The following is a 27373-nucleotide window of genomic DNA, read 5'->3' on the forward strand; positions in this document are numbered from 1 at the left end:
CTAACATACTTATAAAATGTACAGATCTGTTATGATTATGAACACAGTGAATTGTTGTTGTATGAAAACATGGTTATCCAAGAATCAGGAGAATGTGAACAAGCATTGAAACATCTCGATAAATATAGTGATCAAATTTGTGATAAAGTTACTGTGAAAGAAACATATGGTGAGTTAATGGCTTTCTTCTTTATAAAATGTTAAATGTCTAATTTAATTCTTTCTAATTGTCTGTTTTATCAGGTAAATTAAGATTACAGTTAAAACAATATGCAGCAGCAGCACAAGTTTATAAGGAGCTTTTAAATATAAATCCTGAAAATACAACATACTATGCTAGGCTAGCAGAGGCTGAGAGACATACTAAACCCGATGAAACATTAGCTACGCTCCAAAGATACGAAGAACTGTTTCCTAGAGCGCTAGCGCCACGACGCTTACAACTAAATTATGCTGTAGGAGATGAATTTAAAGCATTAGTTGATCGGTACTTACGAAGAGGTACGATTCGCGATTCCATCGTGAATTTTTTTTTTAGCATTGCGCTGTATTATTCTATACATTTTTAACAGAATGTTAGCTGGTGAAGTAAAAATGTAAATAATTTTACTTGCGTCGCAGGTCTTCATAAAGGTGTACCACCTTTGTTTGTAAACCTTCGTTCCCTCTATAGCGATCAACAGAAAGTTGATATTATACAGTCTTTAGTTTTGGAATACAAGGAAGCGTTGAAGGTTCACGGACATTTTAGCGATCAAGAAAGAGATAATCCACGCGAGCCAGCTTCGGCATTATTGTGGACTTACTATTATTTAGCACAACATTACGATCATCTTGGACTTACAGAAAAAGCACTGAATGAAATCGATGCTGCCATAGAACATACTCCTACACTTATAGAACTTTTCGTTACCAAAGGACGCATTTATAAGGTTAGTTCTGTTTAAATATAAATTTTATTGTAAATTTCTCATTAAAATACTCTCAATAATACGTATACGTTTGACGATTGTTAGCATGCCGGCGATGTCCAAGAGGCTTATAAATGGTTGGACGAAGCACAAGGATTAGACACTGCAGATCGATATATTAATTCGAAATGTGCCAAGTACATGTTGCGCGCAAACCTTATTAAAGAAGCTGAAGAGACTTGTGGAAAGTTCACTAGAGAAGGAGTTTTAGCCATGGAAAACCTAAACGAAATGCAGTGTATGTGGATTCAGACAGAAGCAGCTAATGCTTATAAACGTCTTGGAAAATATGGGGAGGCATTGAAGAAGTGTCATGAAGTTGATAGGGTAATTATTCTATTCCGTATTTATAGTATCTGAAGATTTACAGCACCGTGCTAACAATCATATTTTATCGGTTACAGCACTTTTCCGAAATCATAGAAGATCAGTTTGACTTTCATACGTATTGTATGAGAAAGATGACCTTGCGATCTTACGTGGGTCTCTTAAGGTTAGAAGATGTGCTACGATCTCATCCGTTCTACTTTAAGGCAGCGCAATGTGCAATCGAAGTGTATTTACGGCTGTTCGACGATCCTTTACCCGATCCAACGCAATCCCAAGAAATCGACACTGGTAAGTCTGCATTTGTAACATATCCTATCCTTTATTTTTATCAAATGATTTTTAACTATCTTTCGAGTTATATTTAACGCATTTATACGCGGTATAACGTTAACCTTTTTGCTACGGCAGACTTGCTCGCGAATGCGCTGTGCCGGTACGGGGTAATCTTAACGCAGACGCGCTTAAAAAATAAAAATAACAAAATAATAATCTCGTAATATAAAATAGAATAGAAATTAAATACAAGAAATCGGCAACTATAGAAATAACAATGTAATAATATTCTGCTCTACCAAAGTTAAAAATGAATGCAAAATTCACCGTCAGTGCGCAGCGAGCGTCAGACGTTAGTAGCGAAAGGGTTAAATTAGCAACTGTTCGCTATACGTAGTTCCTACAAAAAGATTCACAAGACTTCTCGTCAAGTTTCTTTATTTTCAAAATATTTATTTTCAAACTTAAATAATCGCAAGTCATATATTTATTGAAAACATCTATCTTTTACATTCTAATTTTAACACTACGATAATAATACCATCAATTAAATAACGTTACATACAGTTACGTCATGTTACATATAAAATTGTTCGCACACGTATTTACAGTTTCTTGAATGATTTCGCAACGAACGTATAAAATATCATGCGGGAATGAACATAAAATACTTGAATAACGCTTTATGAAAGAAAGAAAGACGTATTTTGCGCTCTACGATTGATTTCTTAACGCAATAATCGCAAACTATATACACGGTACGTGTTTACTTCGTTCATTAATCACAGACAACGGGCGAGTACGCGACGATCGTTCGCTCGTTGAACAATCGCGTACCTTTGGTCGCACGCGAGCATCGTGTATCGCATCTGTATCAATCTATAACAAGCGGGAGAGTTAAGTCGCATAAATTAAGCATCCGATACAGTGAAATAAGGCGTCGATAGTCATCTACATTCTAAAGTCGTGGCGTATATTATTTACACGTAATTATTATAATAAATACATCCTATAAACGGTAGGTCGCGATTCGTGTGCTTGCGACACGAAATTTCGATCGTGCATTCCCCGACGATTTATTATTATGGCATCGCACCTAATCCAGCCAATGCTATCAGACATTGGCCGGCCACCGTCGACGTCTCAGCAGTCTCGTTCCCCTCGATTTCGAGTATAGGTGACTGCCGTTCTGTTCCGGCCTCTGCGTGATCGCCTGGGGCGTTAGGAAATAAAAGTGTCCACCATCGCCTGGCAATCTGTACGCGAAGTAGGCCTTTGCTTGCTTTTCCTCTTGGCTGTCCCGCACCGGTAGCGGATCGATGAATTCCGCGTCCGGATTGATAGTGGGTCGCGGATCGCGATAATTCACTTTGATGTCGTCCGCCAGGGATATCGGTAGCTGCGGATATCGCTCGTCGATCTCCTCTGGTGACTCCACGATAGGCACGTAATTCGTGGACGCATCGTTCCTGGTATTCACCAGTTGTTGAGGGGGATAAGCACGGATTGACGCGAAAGGTTGATCCTCTCTATCGGCCAGTCTGTAGTTCGGTGGTTGTTGACTGGGATCTATCACCGCGATGAATTCGCTGTCCGGTTCGATAGGGGGAAGGGGTTGCCTGTAATTGACGAGAATATCATCCTTGAGGGAATACGGTCTCTGCGATTGATCACCGTAGTGTACTTTCACGTTGGGTGTCTTATAGATCGGTGCTTCGGCAGTGTTGTAATTGTTCTCCACGTAAGTGTTCGTATTGTAATCCGGACGTTCCGTAACACTGTTCGATTTCGGGTATATGGGCGTGGTGCTCGGTAAGTTCTTATGGGCTATCTTCTTGCCGAACATCGTGAAGTATTCTTTCGTTACTTCGTCCAGGAACTTGTCGTCTTGTTGAGTATAATAAACGTGATGAGGATTCGGCGTAGTACTGATCAGCGAATGACTGGTCGGCGTGTATATCGGTTGTTGAGATTTGTACGGTACGCTTTCTGGTCTGACCCGTTTCTCGACCACCGATTCATCCTGTTGATAATCATTTCGATGATCGTCGTAGCCGATCTTGCTCACTTTAACGTTTGGATATCCTTCGTAGGTATTGGTTTGCTGGCGGTGCTGCTGGTACCTGCTTCTTTGATGATCGCCGCGCTTCGAGTAATCAGCTGCCTCGAAGCTGTACTGATAGATCGGCTTTGGTTTCGTCTCTTGCCTGTAATAGGTCTGCGGCGGCTTAGCAGTGGTGTAATAAGGTTGCACCGGCACGGCTGGACGAGCGGATATCGTCTGATAATAGAGAGGCGCGTGATCAGGTAACATACGTTGACCCTGAGTTCTGGCCGAGCCACTCGTTTCATAGTTGGACGATGTTCGCGTGACTGTCGAGTCGGTGTAGCGAACGGGACCAGAGTTTTTCACCAGCGAACCGATAAACTTAATACTATAGTCCTTCGAGGTTTCTTGCGACGGAATCGTCTCCACGCTATAGTATTGTTTCTTCTTGTCTTCCAAACGTGGCCTGGTTACCGTCTCGTAGAACGGCGATTCCGTTGTTGTTTTGTAATAGAACGAAGACGGATTGGCGGTGGTGCCGATCGGTTCGTCGTTCGATTCTTCGTAAAAGTAGTAGGATGCTTGGCTATTAGATCGTACCGGAGTGTCTGTAGTAACGATATTCTTTACCGTGGCTGGCGTAACCTCCACTGGTCTTTCCAAGGTGGATTGCGTCGTCGTGGCATAGTAAGCCACTATAGGATTTGTTTTACTCACCAATCCTGGCCATGCTTGTTTCTTTTCTTGAACGTTCTCTTGGTTGGTCACTTGATTCTCTATCACAGGACTGACGCTATAAAGCTCCGCGTTATCAAGGGTCGTAGGTTTATCCGACTTTGGTGTCGTCACCTCTATATAAAGCTTAGTTTTCATTCTGGGCGTAGAAGCGTCCGTTAAATTCTTATACGACGTCCTACCGTACCCTTTGGTATTGGTCGTCATCGACGATCTCGATTTAGTGGTTGGCACGGTGGTTGTACTCTTGAACTGCTTCGTGGTTAGTTTTCTGGGTGGCAAGTAAGTAGGCCTGGGTCTTGGGGAAGTTGTGGTTCCTGGACGCTTCGTGTACTTCTTCGTAGTAGGTTTCTTATCCTCGAGTGGGGAAAAGAAGTCGGGCGGAGGTGGGAGGATGATACCTGGGACCAGAGGACCAGGTGGCACCGCGGTGGTGTTGTCTTGTTGGTACTGAAAGCTGTACGGCGGTGGATAATAAATCGACTGATCCTCTTCGTCGTAATCCGACAGATTAACAGGCGGTGGTACAAACACCGCGCCTGGTGGTATCGCGTGATAGAACGGTGGAAAATTTCCTGGTGGCAGAGATTCTGGCTTTTCTTCGTTCGAAGTCGCGTTCTTCTGGTCGGACGTCAGGATCGTTCCGTTGGATATAACGGCGAAGAGCGGACCATCTTCTGGTAACAATCCTTTCGTAAGCAACGGGTCTTTCTTGTAGTCGACCGATCCGTTAACGATATCCTTGGTACCGTTCGTCCCGATGATCTGTACGGGACCACCCTCCGTGAGCTGTACCGGAAAGGGCGGCGGTATCTTCGGCCTCGATGGTATCTTGACCTGTCTTCTCGGAGCTTTGTAATTGTCGATCGGTGGCCAAGTCTGTCCGTCCTTTTGCGTGCTCTCGTGGCCGGGAAATTTCCCTCCTCTCAACACGAGCACGTGGTTCTCTGCCAACCAGATATCATCTTCGTCGAGACCACCAAGATTTTTAATCGTATCCTTTGGTACTTCTGGATTGCCCAGATAACTGATGATACCGGGTCGTTTCGGTTGCTTTTCATAAATTTCATCCTGTATCAAACCGTACTTCCCCTCTTTCACTTGCTGCGACAGCGTTTTTTTCTCGTCGTCATCGTCCTTTCGATTAGGCTTTCCCTCCTTGCCGTTTCCGGCCGACGACAGAAGAATTCCGTCGTCCCAGAACGTCTCATCATTCTCATGCTTCGCGTCCGCTCTCAGGTGTCCTCCGATCAGTCTGTGCGTCACTTTCCTTCCGGGTTCCGTAGTTATCTCGTTGTACCTGTTTGTCGACGATTTGAAACTCCGACCCGTCGGCGTATGATGCGTTTTGTTTGGCCGATGACTAGATTCCTCGACACCGACGTGCCTCCTTTCCCTGTTCGACGAGGGTGACGACGATGCGACGATTGACACGCATGTCGCTAACGCTGCTGCAATTAGCAGGAGATTCTGAACTCGAATTCTTTTCTGCATCGTCTGGAACAGAAATGAAAATTTTTCCTTACTTCTCCTTCTTTTACGTTACGATCATTTTCGATAATGTCGTTCGATTCAGTGTCATAATTCTTAAACGCGACCTTTTAAAACGAACCGACTTGTGCCGAGTACATAAGGAAAGTATAAGTTTATTTGTACGCTGCGGAGGTGTTTCCGTTCCACGGGAGTAACTTTGCTTTCCCCATTGAAACAACATTTTCTCAACTATTGCATTGAAATAGTAATTCTTATTCTTAAACAGACTTGTCTCAGGTCTGCGGCATTTCGTATCCTAATCACGTATGTCCGAATCATTTTTTTCATAATTTAAACGATAAAATCAGCTGAATGGTATCGAGGATTTGTCAAGGTTTTCGGGGACAGGCGAATTTCGCAAATTCGCCAATTCCATTGACGCGGATCGCAATAGTACGGGAATGCGGGAGCCGAAGGGGGCCACGCCTTTCCCTCGTGAACAGTCGGTGAACGGTCGACAAACGTTCACGGGTCACCGGAGTACCACAACTCGTAATGATTTGTTGTAACAAACCTAAGCTCACGTTTCTGCATTCTAATATCTCGTAGAAGCAACGCGAACTTCCAATAACCTGATACCCTGTTTCCGACAATAGTTCCAATTTATCGCTTCGCTGTTCCTGCTTTTAAGAAAATCGACGAATAAATCAAAGTTAACGCTTTGGACGTCGCTGTTAGCACGATATATCTACTTCCATCACTTGTAATTCTGCGAAAATTAATGAAAAATAGCCACTGGAAAGAATTTAATTACCAGACACATTAATCACACGGCGAGTCTATCAAAGAAGTACCTTTCTCCCTAGTTTCCGTGATGCTCGTGATTCTAAACGATAATCGTTCACCAGGCAGTTTTCCCGTTGGTCATTCAATTGCTATAATTGAACCGCAATAATATGCTCCTTCCGCGAATCGTCGAGCGTACAGCAAAAGAGTTTCAGCGCGAGTACTCGCGATTTCCTTGCACGAGTCGCTTTTCAATCACCGAAAGACTCGTTATCAAGATCAACAAATTCCGTTCCGTGGATATCGAGAGTATATTTCGCATCGTTTAACGGTTACCAGTTCGAACGATAGTTCCATCGAACGTCAACAACGCTGTCGATAACATTTAATCGAATCCAAAGTTCCAAGGATCGTTTAATCGAATCCGAGTTCCGTGGTTTCGAATTCCCTTATTATCGAGCAAATTTCCACGTGTTTTGCTTTCACCACGTCGGAAGAGATGACTTTGAACGTGTCCATCAGTTGGTAGCACGTTGCGAATTAAGCCGAGCCGATTTAAAACGCATCAGCTGTTCATCCTTCAAGCGTCAGCTGTTCGTCTTCCGCGAAACTCATTTCCGCTCGCGTAGAATGCATCTCGCGTCGACGCGTTTCACCCTCGAGGCACGATTGCACAGCTTTTTCCTCGAGATCACGCGTCGAACGGTTGTCCCAATTTAACAGACACTCGTAGATATTCATTAGAAAACCGGTTGATCGTGTCGCGACGGAGTTAAAATGGCGAGCACAGCCGTTCTTACCGGCATGGTACACGTGACTGGCCGGTTTTCATCACCTTTCTAGGTGCACCAGCTCCTTCAAGGACGTTTGTTCGGAAAGGTGGAGCCATTTCCCAAGCGGCAATGTCCAATTGAGAAAGGAGGAAGTGGTCGCTGACTAACGTTCGTGCCATTAACGCGATCGCGATTATGTTTCGTTTTTCTCACCCACGCGTGGAGTTGGATGATTTGGAAAAAAGTGTGAATTAGAATTGGCGCGAAGACCGAACGAATTCGCACCCTTTTTTTCCGCGAACACTTGTTGCCACGGATCGTTCGCTTCCACGTTCGCCGATTGTTCGATACGATCGACTACTATCTCTTGTAACTTTGTCGAACGAAAAACGATTTCGACACTTGGGCTTTCACTTTCGTGCGCATTGTCCCTCGTACTTTTTACTCGATTAGGGATTTGAATAACAAAGTGCGGTCGAACCGGCTTGAACTTTCTTTCCTCCTACCTTTTTGATATTCTTTCCTTTGACACAGGTCTTTCGGACCTTTCCATTTCGAGAATGTAACACGATGGTCTTTTTTTTGTAAGTGGAAATTCACTTACAAGAAACTTGAATGTAATTCGCCACGTGGGTAAGCATAGCAATTGAATTCTTCCACGTGTTTTTTCAAATATTTGTCATAAATTCTGAATTTCTCGCGATACAAAACGTGCTAAGATTGCGCTAATATCAACAATACGTGTCTTTTCAAACTTTCTTGTACACCATTTCGAATTTAGCAACGGTCTAAAAACAGAACGCCAATGAAAACGGTAAGAGTTTCGAAAGAATTATGATTGAACATTCAGATAAAACATGTTGAAAGAATGATCTGGTTTATTTCCATCTCGGTGTGGCCAGGGATTAAACATCCTTCGCTCTATTTTTACGTTTGCAAAGGACAGCCTCTGATTAGATCACGTGAATTCTTAGATCATTTTTTTTCGGGGTATCAAAAATGAAGAGCTTCTTCTATTTCAGCAGGGGTACATACTCTTGGAATACTTTCGGATACGTAACCACTTAACGATACCGAGATTTCATTTGCCACGCTCGAAACGCGATGAATGGTTCGGCGCACGCGACGTTTTTCAAATGTACACCATCACGCGGTGTCATTAAGAACGCGTTAAGAAGGCCATGAACCGTAAATTAACGGCAACGGTAATCAAACTCGCTAAACGGCAACTATGATCAATCAGTTCTTCAGTAGCATCGCCACGTGTGGCCTTGAATGCAGGACATCCTTCTCGTGTGCTAACAGAAAAAATATTGATCATATTAACCGAATATCGTTGATTTCATTAGCTCGATCGAATTAGGTTTCCAGTAATACACAAGAGTGTTTCACGCAAGACTCCGGCCGTTATCCAATTGAGTTTACGCTTTCAGCTACTTTCCTTTTTGTTTCGCGTTGTGCTCGGTGAACAGCATTAATTCCTTAACGCCGTGCTAATCCCTTCGAGCAACTTTCGGTGCGTCATTCTTTTACCTATGCTTCCTGTGTTATGACAGCGTCCGAGTTCTCTGTTGTCCAGTTTTGATTTGACGGAGTTAATCGAATCTCCGATGGCGGACCATGGAGAGAACCCCAATTTCTATTTCATTTGTATTTCATATTATTTCTATCTTCTATATTTTAAAAAATATAAATTAAAAATTTTAATTAATACAGTTAATACCTCCCTGTACGTTTGAATCACATTTAGTCTAGGTTCCGCTGTTAACCCTTTCAGTGCTATAGGCGCCTAGTAAATAATATCAGATGATGAACACGTGCAATTTTCAGCGTTGGAAGATGTAAAATAATAGAGTACTTCGTGTATAGATGAGCCACTCGTCAGAAGCATTTAGCACCGAAAGGGTTAACACCTCGCGTTCGACTGACGCACTTCGCGCGCCGAACTAGACCTGGTCATGCAAAATTTCAATAATTCTGAAATTTTAAATCTGTCGGGTAATTTGCAACCTCGCGTTTACGTAACAAACCGGTGAAAGCTGAAACCAGCACAGCGTTCTGCTTATCTTTGTCGCGACGTTTAAAAGTACACTCCAGGTTATCTGTTTCCCTCGTAGAGAAGTTCGAGCGCTTTACATAAGGAAAGTGTCATATTGAATTTCGGCGGATGTCTATATGTATATTTAAGAACGTTTATTCCTTTGATTTTAAAGAAGTTCTTTATATTGTCTTAACTCTTCGACTGCAGAAGATGTGTTTCTCGAAGGAGGTAGCCATTTATTTGCGAAAGGCGTATGTACGCTTATTAAGCCTGGTTAATTTGCCATAACAGGGTATTCATTTCTCTTCCGTTCACAATCTCTGTATAAATCTTTCGTTGTCGAATTCACTTCGTTTCATTGAATACCTACCCGATGTAACTACTTTCTTTCTGTATTTCTATTTTATTATCGTTATTATTCAATTTTATATAATCACTCTTTTAGTATCAGTTTCTATAAATATCTCATAATTTTGTTAATTTTATTCTAGTTCGGTTCTTTCTTGTTTGCTCTATTGATCTATTACCGAACATATTACGTATTACATAGCAGTAGATAGTTATGATTCTAATAACAGGTTATCGAACCGCAGAATATTTCATTTTGAATTCTTCACTTTTGAAGATATTATTCGTAAAACCGTAACTTCAGTGGTACGTCTCAATGACCAGCAAAGTGGATATCGTGGCATTTAGAGTAGGTTCACTTTTAATCAAGGTACTGCACATTTCATATTCGAAAACGTGAAGTAAAACTGTTCGACTTTCTAAAGTAAAAACTTAAATTCAAATCCAGTTTCCTAATTAACCCGTTACTCTTGAATCGATTAATAAATAGTACTGTATGTCAGTCATTTACTTTCGAATGATCGTTTCGTACTAAGAGATATTTATACAAAATTTCACCGATCATTTGCCGTATCGAATGAAATTGGAGATTTGCAAAATGAAGTCTACCGGACAACAGTTCACCGTGTCAAGGTGTCGTGCATTTTAACTGGACCACTCATCGTTGTCAAAATGATCGGTAATTCTGCGAAATATCGAGACGAAAGAGATTCGATTATCATCGATGAGGTTGCTCGGTGGAGACGAGTAATTGCGACCATAGTGGAACACCTTGGCATTGACCGGCTTGCTCTGCAAGGTAACTCGCTTGCATAATATGCTCGTCTCGTTCATCCCGACACTCTTGCTGGATTATTCTCCTTTTCTTAGCCGTGGCTCCTTTAACGGTAGTACAAGTCGCGGTTATTGTTTGTTTCGACGTAATAGACGAGACTAGTGACTCATAATAATATTCAAATCTTCGCGATTCTCAGCGAGATATGCTCGAATTTTTATTGCAATTCTAACTAGGCGCAATAAAATTTTATACCTACGATTCGGTATAATCATATTTTGAAGCTTTTTTTTTCTATGTTATTTGCATATCCTGTTGCACGGGTGCTTTCGAATGTGCAGACTCATCGTGGGTCGCACACGTCATTAGAGAAAAATAACTCCTCGACAAGATCGGATTAAGATTTCTGGAGCCCGGAGCTATCAAACCTTCGACGGCTTTCTTAATTAATAAATTTTGAAATTTATTCAAATTTAAAGAAAAGGGACAACAGTAATAAAAATTTCATTCAATATTTTTTTATATAATAAATGAAAGGTTTAAAAGAGGACCCTCTGGAAAGTTGGACCTGGGGCTATAGCCTCCCAAAGAACTGCCCTTGATTCGGCGCTGTTTCTCGATCGATCTTGCATGCATAATTGGGACAACAATGTTATTTTATTAAAAACATTCCGAGATTTATTATGCAGAAGCATCAAAACATATATGGCGGGTGTATGCGATCGAATACCGGTTTACATTTTTATCGCGACTTTAAAAGCAACACTGGTCAGACAAGGTTAACGGCCCAATTTTTTCATTGCACGAGCATCATCGTATTTTGTTCCCATTTTTCCTTATATTTATTGTTGCAAACAAATGAAGTTTTTTCACCGCGGCAAGGATATGCAGATTTCTTCTACCTTGAATCTCTTTTTTTTCTGAATTCTTACGATGATTCGCTTCGATGAGGATCGAATCGAAGGAACTAATACAGTATGGACCATGACTGTTGATACAACCGGTTGCAACATCCATTTTGATCCACCTTGTATATCTGTACTCCAAAGTTCGCTGTTAATTACTGGTCACGCTTCTCTTAGACATTGAACTACTCGCTACGAAACTATGAATCTTTCAGGCATAATACAATAATTAGCACAATAAATACAGTCTTGCTAATTTCATCAGCGCGTTCACGGACGATATTTCCCTACCTGTTTGCTTATTCGTTCTCGTTCGTGGTAAAACGCTTAACAAAAGCGGTGTATTTAAGAAGAACGATGACTTTTCGTCATTTCTCGGCATCTGAAAGATGTTCGTTTTAGGTAAAAATCGATCCCAAGGACTCCAATTAACTGTTGTCTTCCAATTAGTCAGCGATCAGTGATTTTCAAACGTTTAATAAACCTCGATTCGATCAAGGTCTCTTTTTCTGCGATAGCTGCGCAATGAAAACTCGATTCATTATGGAATGTAGAACTGCGTTGGTGGTTTCGTATTAAGATCCTTTGTACCATCGATTTCTTTTTCAAAAAGACGAACCATCAATGTTTATATATATATACAGGGTGTTCGGTAACTGGTGGTACAAGCGAAAAGGGGGTGATTCTACATGAAAAAATAAGTCGAAAATATAGAATGAAAATTTTTCATGTGAGGCTTTGGTTTCGAGAAAATCGACTTTGAATTTTCGCCGGGTACGCGTGCACTTGATCATGTCTCATTATGTGGATCATTGTCTCGATGGATATTATCGCAGTTTAAGTTTGTTTTTATCGTAACGGAAAATTAGGAACACGTAATGAAATAGAATGTTGAAGTAATCATAAAGTATATTATTATAGAAATTGCTGAAAATGTTGCCCATTCTGCCGAATACATAATTCTACTTTTCTAATTAAATTTCTATGAACGCTTTCGAACGTATTCTGTTGTTTTAATGTATGAAAGGCTACAATAAGCTTTTCTTTTAATTGCTCGCAATTTATGATTTCTTTAGAATACACAGTTAGTTTAATATGACTCCATAAATATAAGTCAAGCGGAGTTAAGTCCGGAGAGTGTGGCGGCCAAGCTACTATTCCAGCACGACCAATCCAACCTTGGTAATGTTGGTTAAAATTCAAAGTCGATTTTCTCGAAAACAAAGCTTCACACGACAAATTTTTATTGTATATTTTCGACTTATTTTTTCATGTAGAATCACCCCCTTTTCGCTTGTACTACCGAACACCTTGTATATTTCAAACAATTTTTTAAATACAAGGTACTTCGAGGGTTAATTTTAGTCCAAACACCGTGGGTGTACGTTTCGTGAAAGTTCTCCTATACGCGCTGATAACAGTGAAACACGATGAATCATAGCCAGCTGATGATAATTATGAACATACCGAACCACGTACATTCTTTTCCGTTCCGTTTCCGTTTCGTATACGTGCACATTCCCACGGTTTGCTCTCGACCCTGCCGAGATTGTTGCATATCGTCGCTGCTCGCGCTTTTGATAGACGCAATTAAGGACCGTCGCGGCTGGACGAGAGGGAAAGCTGAACGCGACGAAGGTTGTGCCAAGGTCCGTGCTTCGTATTTTTACTCGTCGTTCCTCTCTTCTCTTCCCTTGATCCCAGTTATCCCGGATCGCAATAAGAATTTATCGCGGACGCGATACTCCGCGGTCGTTAGTCGCTAATTTATTCACGGACCCATGTTTTATTTCGAGCGTTTCTTATCAGCTCGCGTCGATTAGCTACGCGCGTGGAATTTCTCTAAAACGGCAAAGTCTCCTAACAGTGGAGCCTGCTTCCCCTACGTCGCCCGTTTCTTCCAGGGAAGCCTACAAAGAGCAACATTTCAAATCGGGCCAGAATCTAGCCAGAAATTTTACGCGGTTGGGAAACTAGTTCGACCCTGTTCTCGATGATAAACCGTTTAAACCGCAAAACAGACACGGTTTAACGTCGGCCTGGACGTCGTGCCACTTTCTCTGCGCTCGGTTATGACTTTTTTCGTCTGTCAACGGAAAGAGCGATATTGCGTAAGTTGATAAGTAGTTGCGGTTCCGGTGCTCCGATCAACTCGATCCTCTCTGTTCAAGATGTATAAGACGTTCTTGGAGAATTATCCGATTGCAGTATTTTCCACTGATGATAACTGGAAGGTGTACACGAGGAAAATTGGATTTCTGGATCATAATTTACCTCGTTCGCGTATCTTAGAATCACTGAAACAAGGACGCCGTTGCTCAACTGGCTGTCGCGAGAGTTCATAGTGGCAGTAATCGCGAAACTGGCACGATCGTTTGTCACAATTTCATTTAATTGCTCGACGATCGACGTGGCATCGCTTGACACGTTTAATTCGAGGATATCGAAAGAGAACGAGCGCTCATTTGCATCCATCGTTTGCACCCTCCGATCGTACACAATTTCAGCTTAAGCATTGACCATGGACAGATTATTGCCTTTATTATACAACACTTTACATTTTGATTTCGAGTTATGTGCGATTAACATACGAGTTGGCGAACTTTTCACGCGAAAGGTTGAAAATAATTAAACACGAAATTGTTACAAATGTATATACCTTCGGTGTTTTATGGAAAATTATGGAGAACATTGAAATTTTTATTTTTAACAGCTTGTCTGACACACATTTGAATTCTCTGAAATTATCATAAAAGTTAAACAGGATTGCTTCAGGGAATAAAATAAAGCGTTTCTTCGGTGCAATAAATAATGTATCGCAAGTTGCACAAGTAAAAATCGCAAGATTTATACCAGAATCTTGCATAGGAATTCGCTGAGGTATTATCTGGGTCTCGAGAACTCGGAAATCTCGATAACATTTCCCATCGCGACAGGTTTCAAAAATAAAACGACACGCGCGTTTTCCCTCTCGTTTTTCATTAATTGCGCTCGTATCAAAGTGAAAGTGCGAATAGAAAGCACAGTGATTTTAGCCGCGTTAATGACAAATCCAAGGATAATTAAGCGAATAATAAATAATGGTCCACACACGCGTCGATTTGCCGGAAATCTAAACTTTCGCGAAACGTGGAACTGACCGGATACTATTGAACAAACGACACCCGTGAGAACGCGACGATCATTGACAGTAGAATGACTTGTTTTTATTTCGATCGTTGCACATAGATTTTCATGACGAACGAGTTCGAATCCTTTTTCCGTCTAAGGTCCAGGGAAATGTTTCCCCTCCATATTATCTGCCCTCTTTCATCGTACAGTAATAATCTACATCCCGTCAGTGCCAGTTTTAAACGTTTCTCGGAAGCATCGCGCGTGGAACAATTTTCAGTACAATTTCGAGGAAATAAAACTGTATTCTTGAATTTTCAGTCATCGCTTATTATTAGTTTTGGTTAAACTTGGATTCCAAGGATGTAAAATTATTGCCCTTTAATAGTTGGTGACACGTAGAATCCAAAAATATACCATAGGTCGTAGCTTTAGGAAATTAGCGGTTCAAAAGTTATGGGTATGTAAAGTTCCAATCAAATGATAGATGGAAGCAACATGGAGTCAAAGTAACGATACCCTAAAAACGCGAAACTTTACATACCCATAACTTTTGAACCGCTAATTTCCTAAAGCTACGACCTATATTTTTGGATTCTACGGGTCGAAAATTTTTAACTTATAAATAAAGAATGTAATCATTTTACGTCCCTTGGAGTCCAAGTTCAGCCTTAGTTTCGGTTTACGCGGTACTTTTACAGGGTTAAGAATTTTCTTGATGGAAGAAAAACTTCTTGGACAACTTAATACATCGTCGATCGGTGAAAGCATCATAACGATCTAGAATAACTTTGTTCGCGCTCGTGTTAATCGATCATTCATTATTCGAGTCTCTCGATCCGGTTTTCATCTATGATTACACGTTCGATCGGGGCGGCGATCGAGTGCCTTCGTTCCATCGACACGATTTTTTGTCACCTCGATTGAAAACAGTTGTTGCGCGATCGGTCGAGAAAAAGTGGGAAAAAATTCGATTCGATAAATATTCATAGCGGAAAACGCAAGGACTCTCGATCCTTTGCCTTCCCTCGATAATTGTCCGCGGCACGTGAACCGGTACGCGACGATGATTCACGAGGAGCTATGCCGATACCGGTGTCCGTTATATAAATTTCCTGACAAGCCATGAAAAGCGTGAATCGAAAACGATTGAAGTACCAGGAAACGGATGTACGTCAATGTTTCTCCGTTACCTTTTTTTTCTTATTTCACTTCTTCAGCATTCATCCACGTGCAAATATTGAATTCACACGTTGAATTCTTTCAATTGATATCGCCAGTGTAAACATCGTATTCTTATGTGATTGGGTTATAAAACAAGTTTACGTCAGTGATAAAACGGATTCCACTTTCTTCAAACTGGAATAGTTCGCGACGAATTCGAAGAAATATTCAGACGTAAGAAGATTCTATTTCTTATATTCGTATAGGTCACATTTAATCTAGAATTCTTTGTTTTTATTACATTTTTCCCGAGTGCTGATATTTTCGAAGGAATTTATTCATTGCACCGATTGACACTGAACGTGGAATTCAAAGGAAAAACCTAGCACCTAACCCTGACCTAACCGGCTCCATTCCTCGACCGCGATCCGCGCTAAACGTGGAATTCAAATGAAAAAATGAAACTCACGATATTCTAAGTATCCGTCCACTCGTGCCCGTCTTGTTTCTGCGTGTTAATACGCGGCGTGTTACTCTGCGATCTGAAGAATGTACGCGATTCAAGCACATGTATCCTCGTTCCGGTGGAGTCTTTCCGTTCGATCCGTGCCACGATTCGGGCACCGTTTTCACCGAGCCAAGTTCATAACACGCGAAAGCAAAGTCGCGCTCGCTATCCGCTCACTGCACTTGGACGACGATGAACAAACGAGTAGCCTCGCGGTCCGCGTGACCGCAGATCTTTTATATCGGTGGATCCTACTGGCCCTGCGCCAGTGTCCCACTCTCTGACACATACGCACCCACACACATGCACCGTATACGAACGACACAACGTCAGAATCTGGAGGATGGATGCGACAAACGTCGAGCAGCCGCTGCGGTACGAGCAGCGTGTACAGCGAGCGCCGAAAGCGAATACCCAACCGTGTGTGTCGCGAGGTTCACTTACGACTGCCGTGCCGAATGATCGTGTTGTTCCGTTTGCACGCCTCTTTCACCCTTCCTTTTTCCGCCCTCCCTCTTCGACCGAGATGGAATCGGTCACCGCGATCGCTGGAAAATCGCCCGCGATTCCCACCTCTGCTTCGACCTGCTTCGTCGATCCTATTCTCTTATCGGCGAACTCCATTCGATCCAGCTGATTTCCTTCCTCGAGATTCCTGGAGAAATTCCATTTCGCGATTCGTCCCGGTCTTTAACCCTCTCGTTACAAGCGTTTCTATTGGAAAATGCTTCCGTATGTTTCTATATTAACGAGTTGAATAGTCGAAAGAGAAAAGGTAAATTTCGTCCAAACGAAAATAGAATTCAACGTATCCGCGCACGTGCTTCCAGTTATTCGAATAAAAACGTAAATGATGTAATGATACTATAATCGCGTTCGTCGTAGACGGAAATGGACGTGGAAAAACCTGCTTTTTACTATCCAACGGTGACTATATAAAAAAGGTATTCGCAACAGGTCTTCTTCATGGTCCGCGCTCGTATCGTTGGATCTCGGAAGATTTTTTACTCACGATTGAAAATGACCCTGTATTACATCGACGACAATAACTTTATCTTATAATTTGCTACTGTTACACAATGGACTCGGGTAGCGCGAGGATTAACGCGTCGTTTGATCTGGCGAACGGATTATCCAGGAGTATCGTGATGTGGTAAATCATTGGATACTTCGCACGTAGGTTTATTAGTTGCTTGACAAGCGATCTTGTCAACGCGTGCCTTGAAACGGAGTAATGAGCACGGAAACAGAAACGTCAGGCCCGTGAATAATCGTGTCGCTCAAGAATCATCTTGCGTGAACGCGAGTCGCGTGTTAATTGACGTGACCGCTAATCTCGGTTAATAATTGTCGCCTGTTTATCATTGTTTCTTTTCATGATAGTACCAACTTTATGTAGGTCGAGAATCTTTGGAAATTTTAGGCTCAGCTCGATCTTTTTAAATGAAACTGCATTCTTTTTTTTATAGGTAAAAGTTTGTGTCACGGAAGACGCCACGCAGGCGCCATTCTTTGTATATGACATCTTGCGATGCATTCTCTGACAAAACGGGCTAAATATCCGTCGAACGTACGCGCAAAAATAATTTTAGCGATTCTCGTCACGTGCAACGAACACGAACGTGCGCGGAAGTTTGGCCCACTTGCCGAAACTGCGTTCAAGAAATTTTATAACCATCCTTACGATCGTGCTAAGCGAAACTCCAAGAAATATCAATATATTTCTTCGGGATGTCGGTTCCTTTTTCATCGAACTCCAGTTTCGAGTCCTTTAAGAGAACGTGTTTTTAATATTGTATGTTCTTTTATGGTTGCAGTATGGAATAGGAGAAAGAGGAGAAAGTTTAATTATTTTCAAGAAATTTTGTCACGATTTTCATCTTGTTTTTAATAAAACGGACGCAGATATACTCTTTTATTCTATGTGAAAGTTGTCACGGTACACTCGTTTAGTCGTACAAGAAATATAAATTTCAATTAATTGTAATTATATTGAAGCAAAAAATTGAGTATCTTAAATACGTGTTGTTATACGTACGTATTTTCCATTCTTTCAATTCTTCACTTCCATTGTAACTGAAGTAAATTGCAAGAAATATTCCAAAGAATTTTGATTCATAAATACCATCTCGAGGGCTTTGATTGTCTCATCACATCGCTGTAATAGATCTACCTGTTCCACCTGTTTATCTCGTATTATATAAGAGAACAGAGATTCTCATTAACGACACGCAATCATTTTACTCGCGTGTGGGTCATTCGGACGATGCATTCCTTAAGTGGTCAAATTTTCATTACCAAATATTAGCGCTTGAAGCTTAACCTTTGGACGGCGGACCATGAAGAGAGCTTTAATTTTAATTTAACTTTGTATTTCACGTTATTATCATTTTCTAAATTTTATTCTTCCAAAGTAGAAAATCTTTTCGATTAAAAATTATACGTTTAACTTTATCCTTGTATACATTTTGTAAGATTGGGTCTCGATTGACCCAGGCTCCGCTATTTAAGGGTTAATACTAATTTTTCTCCCGATAAATCCACATGGACGACACGTGTCAACGTGTTCACCCGTTGCATCCGTCCAAATAAGAAGCAATTTTTCAGAATCCATATCGACCTGATCCAACGTGGGTTACCCGAAATCTTCCGTTCTATTCGCGGATCTCGTTGCATTATTAACGATCCCCGATCCTCATCCCACGACCATATTTAGCCGAACGCGACCGCGATCCGTTGGTTCGCCGACGATGACCTCTCGAATCAGAAGCATCCGTTGTGCGATCCTTTTCGTCACATCCCATATATCGGCGACGACACAGTATTCTGGGTCTCTGACGACACCGTCGAGCCACGAGCTGTGACGGATGACCGTGTGACGCACGTCCTGAACCGGCAGAAACAACCGGGCTGCAACGATCAGAAGGTATTTTTAAGGCTTGATCGTTCATTCACGTTTTTCCCAGGAACGTCCTGAGTCACAGTCGCTCTAAGGACGTCCCAGGAACGCTCTGTGTCTCGCTATCCCCGCGAAATCATCGATAAGCCGAATGGACGGATGCCATGCGTGTTTATTCCGAAAGGTTTTCTAGCGTGGTTGACTCAGCGAAAGAGATTCCCGATGCCATCAAGGTCGACGATGGTCACACGACCTTGGTGTTATCGATTCTTAGGCGCCATCCACTGGTCAGCCGAATAGTTGGACACTTGCCTCGCGGCAAGATTAGTTCTTCGGCACTGAAGAACGTTCGATGACTGTATTTTCGAATGACATCGGTGATTAGTTGATTTCAACTCGATGAAATTACTCGCATAGGTGTGAAAAGTGATTAGGGTGAATCAGAAGTTAGTACATTTCCTAGCTTGCTAATTGCAATTAATTAGCCGCTTGATGCATCTCGATTTTCAGACGGGAAATTAATCTTTCACGAGAATAATCCATCGCTTCCTGATTTTCTTCGCTCGTCTAAATAACAGAGGGGAAACTCGAGAAATTTTCCTCGCTATATATAATTCCATGAGAAACAACGGTGCACCTACGCCTCGAGAGTTGTACAGATAATTCTCTCATTAACACGCCCTCGTGCAGCGTTCAATTTGACGATAATAAACGTCAGACAACGCGTAGCTGCCACGGCCGTGATTTAAACACGAGCTTCCAACAAAGAGACGCAATAAATTTTCGATTCTTGTCGTACAAGGTCTTAATTGAACTTGTCTCTTATTTCTTTCATATTTTTTTCCAACGACCATTGTCATCGAATATAAAATACCGGCGTGTTTTCCCGCAATTTTGCACGAAAGCGAGGATGCAGTTTCTCACGGACCTTATCGCGTCGCATCTTGAGAACCGGGTCGAGCCGATTAAATTCAAGATCACGGCGAAAAAGTTGTTCCTTTTACTGGTCGATGTCACGGCCCTTGTATCCTGTCGACTTGAAAAGATGAGATAACCTTTAAAGGGCCGACGTGTTTTCTTCGAAATTATGTACATTTTTTACCAAAAATTTATGTACGTATGACACGTGCGTCGTAAACAAAGTTCACATGCAGCCTCGGGGCCATTAAAGCGGCCCTGCGGGCCCTTAAAGATGCAAGAGAGATTGAATGTTTCTGAAGAATTTTGGTCGCTAATAAAACGCGTGATAATAAATTGTTGAAAATAAAAGTGATTCTTTTCTACTCGAGAAATGACGGGATTAATAGGTCATCCGTGTCATCTTGCTTCCGTATTCGCTTTCTGTTGCCATTGTGGAACGTAGAAATTCGGGAAGAAACTTGTCTTTTGTGAAACATTGCGCTGTTGTATTGTTGAACGTGAATCTGACCAGAATGAAGATCATCAGTTGCATGCTCTTCCTTGGTATTCTCTGCTCGTTTCAGTGACTTTAACGCCGGGACAGGAAATGCTCCGAGTTCGTTTGCTTTTTTGTGACAATAGAATAAATGCATCTTAACAGTTTGACTGTGGTAAAATGCAATAATTTTGTTAATTTTATATATCGTCGATATTTAATTTAATGATAAAGGTAAAAGCTAGTTGTTAAAGGTAAAAGCTTTTCAACGCTACTTCTGTGGATATAGATCGTTTAAGATAACTATCAGCTGTTGAATGATGCAAAATTGATGGTTCGTTAGGCTGTAATTAGAAGCAATCTATTTAAGTTTGTCGTAATTAAGTCAACGGCAATAGACACAGCATAAAAGACCGGGATATAAATACAATTTGCTACCAGTGTTCAGTCGAAGCTACCAGTTTAACAAACAGTCCATAAATTGGTTAAACAATTCATAAATTAACTGAAATTATTATACGACAGATGAAATCAAAATAATCTAATTAATAAATTAAAATAAAAAAAGATAAAAATTGATGAAAATATTTTCAGTATTGTTTACACGTTTCGTAGGTCTGGGTCACGATTGACCCGGTCACTGTCGTTGAAGTGGGTCAGCTTTAATAGTAATCGTGAAAGGCTCGATTGATCGTTGTACTTCAACGACTTCTTCGGCAGTTTTTATCTAGAAATCTCTGGTACTTGTAATGTTAATTTACGTTGAAAAGACGCCGATCGTCGCCGTGCTGCTTGCGATTCATCGGCTTCGTTCGCAGAACTTTCCTACGACCGATTTTCCCTTTCGCTCGTGGAATTAGAAATTCGGCACGAACACGGCCGCTCTTGTTCCACCGTTCATTACGAATTCACCTGGTGCCTTGTCTGTTCTTACACGTACAATGACCTTCTGTAGGGAGAAGAAACGTCTACAGCGAAAGTGTCATTGCTCGTTGTTGCATATTACGGGTACATATACCGCTTTCGCCGTGATTTCGTTGGAATTCTATGCGTGTCCCTTTCTTTTTGGCCTTTTCCATTATTGCCCTCGGTTCGTCTTTGCGACTGAACTGTCCTATTGTTCGAGATCATCTTCGAAAGAATCAAATCTTGTCGGACTTTATTCGAATCTCGCCATTTGACGTGCGATGTCTTGAAAGTCTTCACATTGAGATTATTGGTATTCGAATTTCTAAGTATATTTGTGTTAACGCGTGACTCACGGTATCTGACGAATGACTATCTTTTCCGCAATGAAGGATTGAATTCATATAAATTCTTTTCCACCTGGAAAATGCGGTGTTTCAGTATATTGAATGTACGTCATAGAAATGTTCGAAGCAATACAGAATGACAAAAAATGCATCGATCACGATTATTGGTGAACGTATCCTTAATTGTAAAGTCTCCATATTCGCGCGTTCCCCGTTCGCGGAATTTGCCTATTCATGGTTAGGCATTTGCGGCCGCTTTCCATATTGGCAAATTGAGAAAAAAATAGCGAATAACACGCAATGTTGCAGGAAAAAAAAGAGAAAATATTAAAACGTACAGGAATCGTACTCAATCTGTTGGAAGAAGAAGTGTTTGAACTTTACAAAAATAATTTGCTTCATTTATTTATATACACGAATAAGATGATAAATTATCGGTTTATCGTTCGTAACGAATCAAATGTTTCTTTTCCATTGTATCGCGAGTTGTTTACACGGAAATGATTGATCTTTCCGTACGAAATAAAATTCTTCTTCGATGCTGTTTTACATGCAAGTGAAAACCGCAATAGGAAACATTTTGATTCTTTGAAAAATTACGATGCCACGTAACCTCCACTTGTATCGGCTCATTTCTTTCCGTATTTGTAACGCTTTCACGAGACGCAAGTCCCTCGCAAATAAGCTGGTTTTACCGTATTCTCATAACTCTGCAGTGTCCCGATATCGTTGATTCAACAAGTCCTAATTATCGAGTCAAGAATCGAAGAAACGTTGATCCATGTTTTTAGAAGTTGCTCGCGAACTTTACCATACATTATCGTTCGAATCTAATTTGTACCTATGGTTCTTTCGACGAGAAAAAAAGGTAAAAATCGGCCTTCCCGTGCGTGTCCGTTGCGCAAAAAAAGAAAGAAAAAACTAGATAGATAATCGTGCGTAATTTTTCGTTATTCAGGATGCCGGCGAGTAGTTGAAAACAATTCGAATCAAGTGTGTTTTGCATTCCCCGTCCGGATTACAATGCACATTAAGCCACGGGCAATGAACATTAATATTCAGCCGTTGTTTCGTCATTCAATTTCTCGTATTCGCGTTGTTTGTAGCGAAAATAGCTAAGGAACTGTTACGTGGCGGGGTAATTCATGACCCAAGCCATGAATACGGTGATTACATTGCCTCGAACGATCCGCTTGTACCGTAAAATACGTTTTCGTTCAGCCTTTCTGATAGAAACTTCAAGTTTACCTAACACACGTGAAATCTCAACGTTATTGCGAACAATTAACTCATCCGGTTGATAATTAAGCAATCATTCATTCAGACAAGGTATTCGCGATGATAATTCATTTTATTACGCTAAAATTACATTAAAAAATTCTTACACCACTGTTTGCATCAAGAATCTGCCCGATCGAGAGGCTAAAATGAACCAAAAAAAGGATGATACGCGATGGTACAGAAATAGTCCCATTCGGTTGGGAGTCAAAACCGGACCTCTCTGTTACCAGAGATTAAATCCAGCCGATCCTTGCGGTTCCTTCGAATCCTTTGGAATGTCTATCGCCAATACGACCAAACAAAATGTTAATCCGATTAACAGCCAAATCTAACATATTTTCGCTAGCGTGAATAACTGAGCTATTTTAAGAATCCCTTTGTAATTGTTGTACCTGTATCAAGAAGAATTAAGAAAATTACTAGAGCCATTGGGTGTGCCATTAAATATCCGAATATCAGAATTCAGTGTATAGCGGAGGAAAGGGAATTACGATATATTAGTCACACCTCGTGCTTATAAATAAAAGAAAGAAGTTGTTCAACGTTCCGCGGTAGAGGATAAGACAAAGGAAGCGTCGAGGTCCGGTCAAAGGAGGATCCGTTCAAGAGCATCCTGTCGATGAAATTTTCGCGATACTCACGCGTTGATGCACTCTTCTGGCCAGGGATTACGACCTTGCAGCCGCAAATCCGGGATTCGATCACGTTCGCCTTGCCATTAGAGACCCGGTCGAAACTCGCCTTTTCTTTTCGTGCGTCGATCACCAGCCCGCCATGGGAAGTTAACATTCCGGTGGCGTCGCCCGTGATCCCAACTCCGTAATCTAAGGCCTTTCCACTCGATGTAACCACGATCGTACGGTACATGGGTCCCTTTCTTATTTCTCCTATGAGCCACGCCTAGCACTTGCCCCGTGGAACCATTTACACACCCTTCACCATACACAGAACTTCGACAGGAATCGTGGGCGAGCACTTTGGCTACGATATATCAGCCTGCTGCATAAGTTCTCTGTCTGTTAATTTCTCAACCTAATCGAACAATTGTTTCATCGATTCCAAAAAAACGATCGTCGATGCGATTATCATACATAGGTTAGTAGGATTTCCCTGAATCGTTAATAAGAAACTGGTTCAATTTTAGACCGAAAGCGGATAGATGTTAAATAATGAACAGCAGCACCTTAATACCTTCTTCGAAGCGATCAAAGAACACGAACCCGCTCCAATTATTCCTCGTAGCCTCTCCCCTTTCGGTCCATGACGCAAATTCAGCTTGAATTTGTTCGATTTCTCACTGATTTACAGAGCTAGCTCCCTGGTTTCATAATATGTTAGGTGGAAAATAGATTCCGAACGAGCCATGAATCCGTTTCATTCTTGGTCGCTCGTTGCGTCAGATTTTGCAAATAGGAACAAAATAACAGTAAGTTCGAGCACACCTTTCTTACCCTGATTCTCGATGATCTTTCGACGGCATTTACCGTTCAAGATCAAGATATTAGGTTGCTGCATAAGGTCTCTTATTTTTATACCGTCTGCGAAAAAGAAAGTTCTATTGTTACTTTCAAGAATAAAAGATTCATCATTTTCCATCCCCGCATCGTATATGTATTAACTTTCGGACGGCGGACCATGGAGAAAAGCCTATTTAACTTTAGGCTAATTTTGTAAGTTTGGGTCACAATTGACCCACAAGTTTAGCTATTCAAGGTTTAAGGACAAATAACATCGAGTAATTATCGAATTCAAATATTTCTTGGATCGACAATTCAATTCCGTGACGAATCATTTAATACGATTATTCTGTGACATTACACGTTAAGCCGTGTCGAATCGTTAACTAAATCGGCAAAAAGTCACCGTGAAAAGAGGCAGGAAACGAAGGTGTTGCCAATCGATTGATGAATCATGGTTTTGTGTTTTTCACCGATCCAAGAACAATCGATCGAAAACTTTCTCGGATAATAGAATTGTAGCTCGCGTTCTCGAGATTCAACGTGTCGATTGTTTTTGCGTCCAGTTGTAACAATACGTTTGTCAACGGTGCGTTATACGGTAGGCTTCTCATACACGCCATTACGGTCACGATACTCTTCGAATATGTAATTTATGAGTTACACCGCGAATACCAGTCGTGTTCTTCGATCTGCATACAATGACCTACCGTGATACAACGAACATTGTCACAATTATTATCGGTGCGCGTGCATCGGTATTGATTTTTTCAATATTTCATATCGGTGGGTTTGGTATCCTTTCTTTTTTTCTATAAACACCGTGTGGGACACACGTGCTCGTAGGTATGGTGGAATTTAACCTTTCACCTCTTTTAAACTCGTTACCGTTTGCAAAAACTTGAATAACTTGTATATTATGCTTTGTTCAAAGGTTGTTTCTTATACAAAGAAAAATACAAATTTACGTATTTTTCGTATTCTCATTCTTTTATTTTTATTATTTCAACATTCAAATCATTAATTTCAATGTTTCAATCGACACTTTTAGAATGGACTGAAATCGCAGAAATTTATTAATCAGTACAGCCACGCCGTTGTTATTAAAAAGCATGGCGGCGATTAGGAAATGGAACACAGAAGAGACCACCGAGGGCGGTTAGCGTTGCAAGAACGATCTCGGCGACGCAGCCTTCTCTCATGATTACCGTCATTTCGATCCTAGAACATTATATAGCGGTGCATGCTCGTAATCGTGGTTGACGTTCGTGTAATCGACAGTTCCTGCATCATTTATTAACGTCTCTGGTGCTGTTGTCATCGCGTTTCCGAGTATCGTGGATCGTTCAGATCGAACGAGGACGATGGTTGTTTTTTCTAGGACAATATTGTGCAATTTGTGATTATCAATACTCGTTGCTTTTCTCACCATACCGGATAACTCGATAGAGAAAAGGGGAAAGAAGCGCGTTTAAGATCATCGTGGGCGCCCGTTTACGACAGCGCGCTTAGTTAAATCGAAATTACAGCTGTTTCTTCTGCATAACCGATTACCAAGATAAAAGTGTGTCATTTAAACATCCTTACTCGCTCCTCTTTTTCCTTTATTCTTATTTAATCACCGCAATGTAAGCAAGACCAGATTTTTGCATCCATCGACCTTGCCGCCCCCGTCATTTGCGCTGCTTGGAGCTTCTTACCTAACTGCAATTATTTCTATTGGTAAACCCAAGTTTTTTTGCGCGTTACACGCTTGAGCTAAGAATTTATTTTCAGCAGAATACCAAAAATAGAGGTGACAAGTTTTTAGAGCACTCTTTAACCGCTCCTCGCCGCGAATCGAATAGATATATCATCGGAGATTATCATCGGAATGCGAGAGGTTGAAGTCAAAGTCCTGTTTTGCGGAGGGTTTGCCTTTCGCAACGAGACGGTTCAGCTCGATACGATCGAATTTTCGAGGCGTTGCCTCGTTCCGAGGAAATAGCAAGCAGAATCGCTTTTCTCCGCGAACGAGCGCGGGGCAACGTGTATGATCACGCGTGCACGCGTTCACCTATTCGAGGGATGCAATTTGCATAAACGTTGCGTGCCGGTGCCGATGCCGGTGCCGGTGCCGCCTGTTGCTCCACATTCCCGAGCACGCTCGTAATACGCGCAAGGTCCTCAATTAGAAATAATATTTTCCTGACCCGAGTCACCATTGGTACGCCTAGCTCGTACCAATTAACGAAGTGCTCTTTCACTCTATTAATAACGTCGGTTGACGAGATGCGTTAGACGCGTTCGAATATGAAAATTTTTATGCAATTCTGTAATAAGACGTCTTAACGGTATAAATTGTTCGCCGTCCCGAGAACTTAAGCACGGTAATAACATTCTAATTGCTGCAATGGTAAATACGAGAACGTTCAAAGTGTCCTGTGCTGTGTTATTTCGACACACGACACTTTTACCGGCGCGCAGTGCGTCGAGCAAGGTCAAACAGTGTACCAAGACCAACGATAGAAGCAATTCCGTCGATTTCGTAAAACCTTTTCCAACTTTTCCTCGCCTCTGGTCGCGGTTAGGCCTACAAACAGTTAGCAGGCCTGGCATGCGTGCACGTGTCACGCGTGCACCTTAGTCACGTGCAGTCACCACTTTATCGTGAGACAGCTAAGGAAAAACTGGTAACCTGATTGTATCGCGTACGTATTCGAGCCTAATCGTCTGAATTGATCAAACTCGGCTGACGGAAGACCGAAGCACAAAACAGATAGACAATTGAATAAATTTCTATTTCCTTAGAAACTTTTCAAAGACCGTTAGAAATGAATATTTTGTGCTGATTTTTAGTTGCACAAA

The 27373-nt window shown here is 41.5% G+C and overlaps 2 protein-coding genes across 4 annotated transcripts in view; one reads left to right on the top strand and one right to left on the bottom strand.

Annotated features, from left to right (window-relative positions):
* Naa15-16 (N-alpha-acetyltransferase 15/16) overlaps positions 1-27373 on the top strand; it is a 37198-nt gene that overhangs the window by 1449 nt on the left and 8376 nt on the right. For both annotated transcript variants that reach the window (XM_076690705.1, XM_034339922.2), the window contains exons 4-8: positions 25-169; positions 244-501; positions 622-932; positions 1017-1298; positions 1376-1589. In XM_076690705.1, coding sequence (XP_076546820.1) covers positions 25-169; positions 244-501; positions 622-932; positions 1017-1298; positions 1376-1589 — 1210 coding nt within the window. The remainder of the gene's footprint in view (positions 1-24; positions 170-243; positions 502-621; positions 933-1016; positions 1299-1375; positions 1590-27373) is intronic.
* On the bottom strand, positions 25-16952 carry LOC117611737 (uncharacterized). Of its 2 annotated transcripts, none has more exons than XM_034339914.2 (2): positions 16202-16952; positions 25-5853 (listed from the first exon to the last, which is right to left on the bottom strand). In XM_034339914.2, the coding sequence occupies exon 2, from the start codon at positions 5848-5850 to the stop codon at positions 2689-2691; it is 3162 nt and encodes a 1053-aa protein (XP_034195805.2). In that variant the 5' UTR covers positions 5851-5853; positions 16202-16952; the 3' UTR covers positions 25-2688. The 2 variants fall into 2 exon arrangements, with proteins under 2 accessions (XP_034195805.2, XP_034195806.2); XM_034339915.2 differs by lacking the exon at positions 16202-16952 and adding an exon at positions 6684-8661.

The sequence above is a fragment of the Osmia lignaria genome, chromosome 10 (genome assembly GCF_051020975.1).
Source record: "Osmia lignaria lignaria isolate PbOS001 chromosome 10, iyOsmLign1, whole genome shotgun sequence".
NCBI lineage: Eukaryota > Metazoa > Arthropoda > Insecta > Hymenoptera > Megachilidae > Osmia > Osmia lignaria.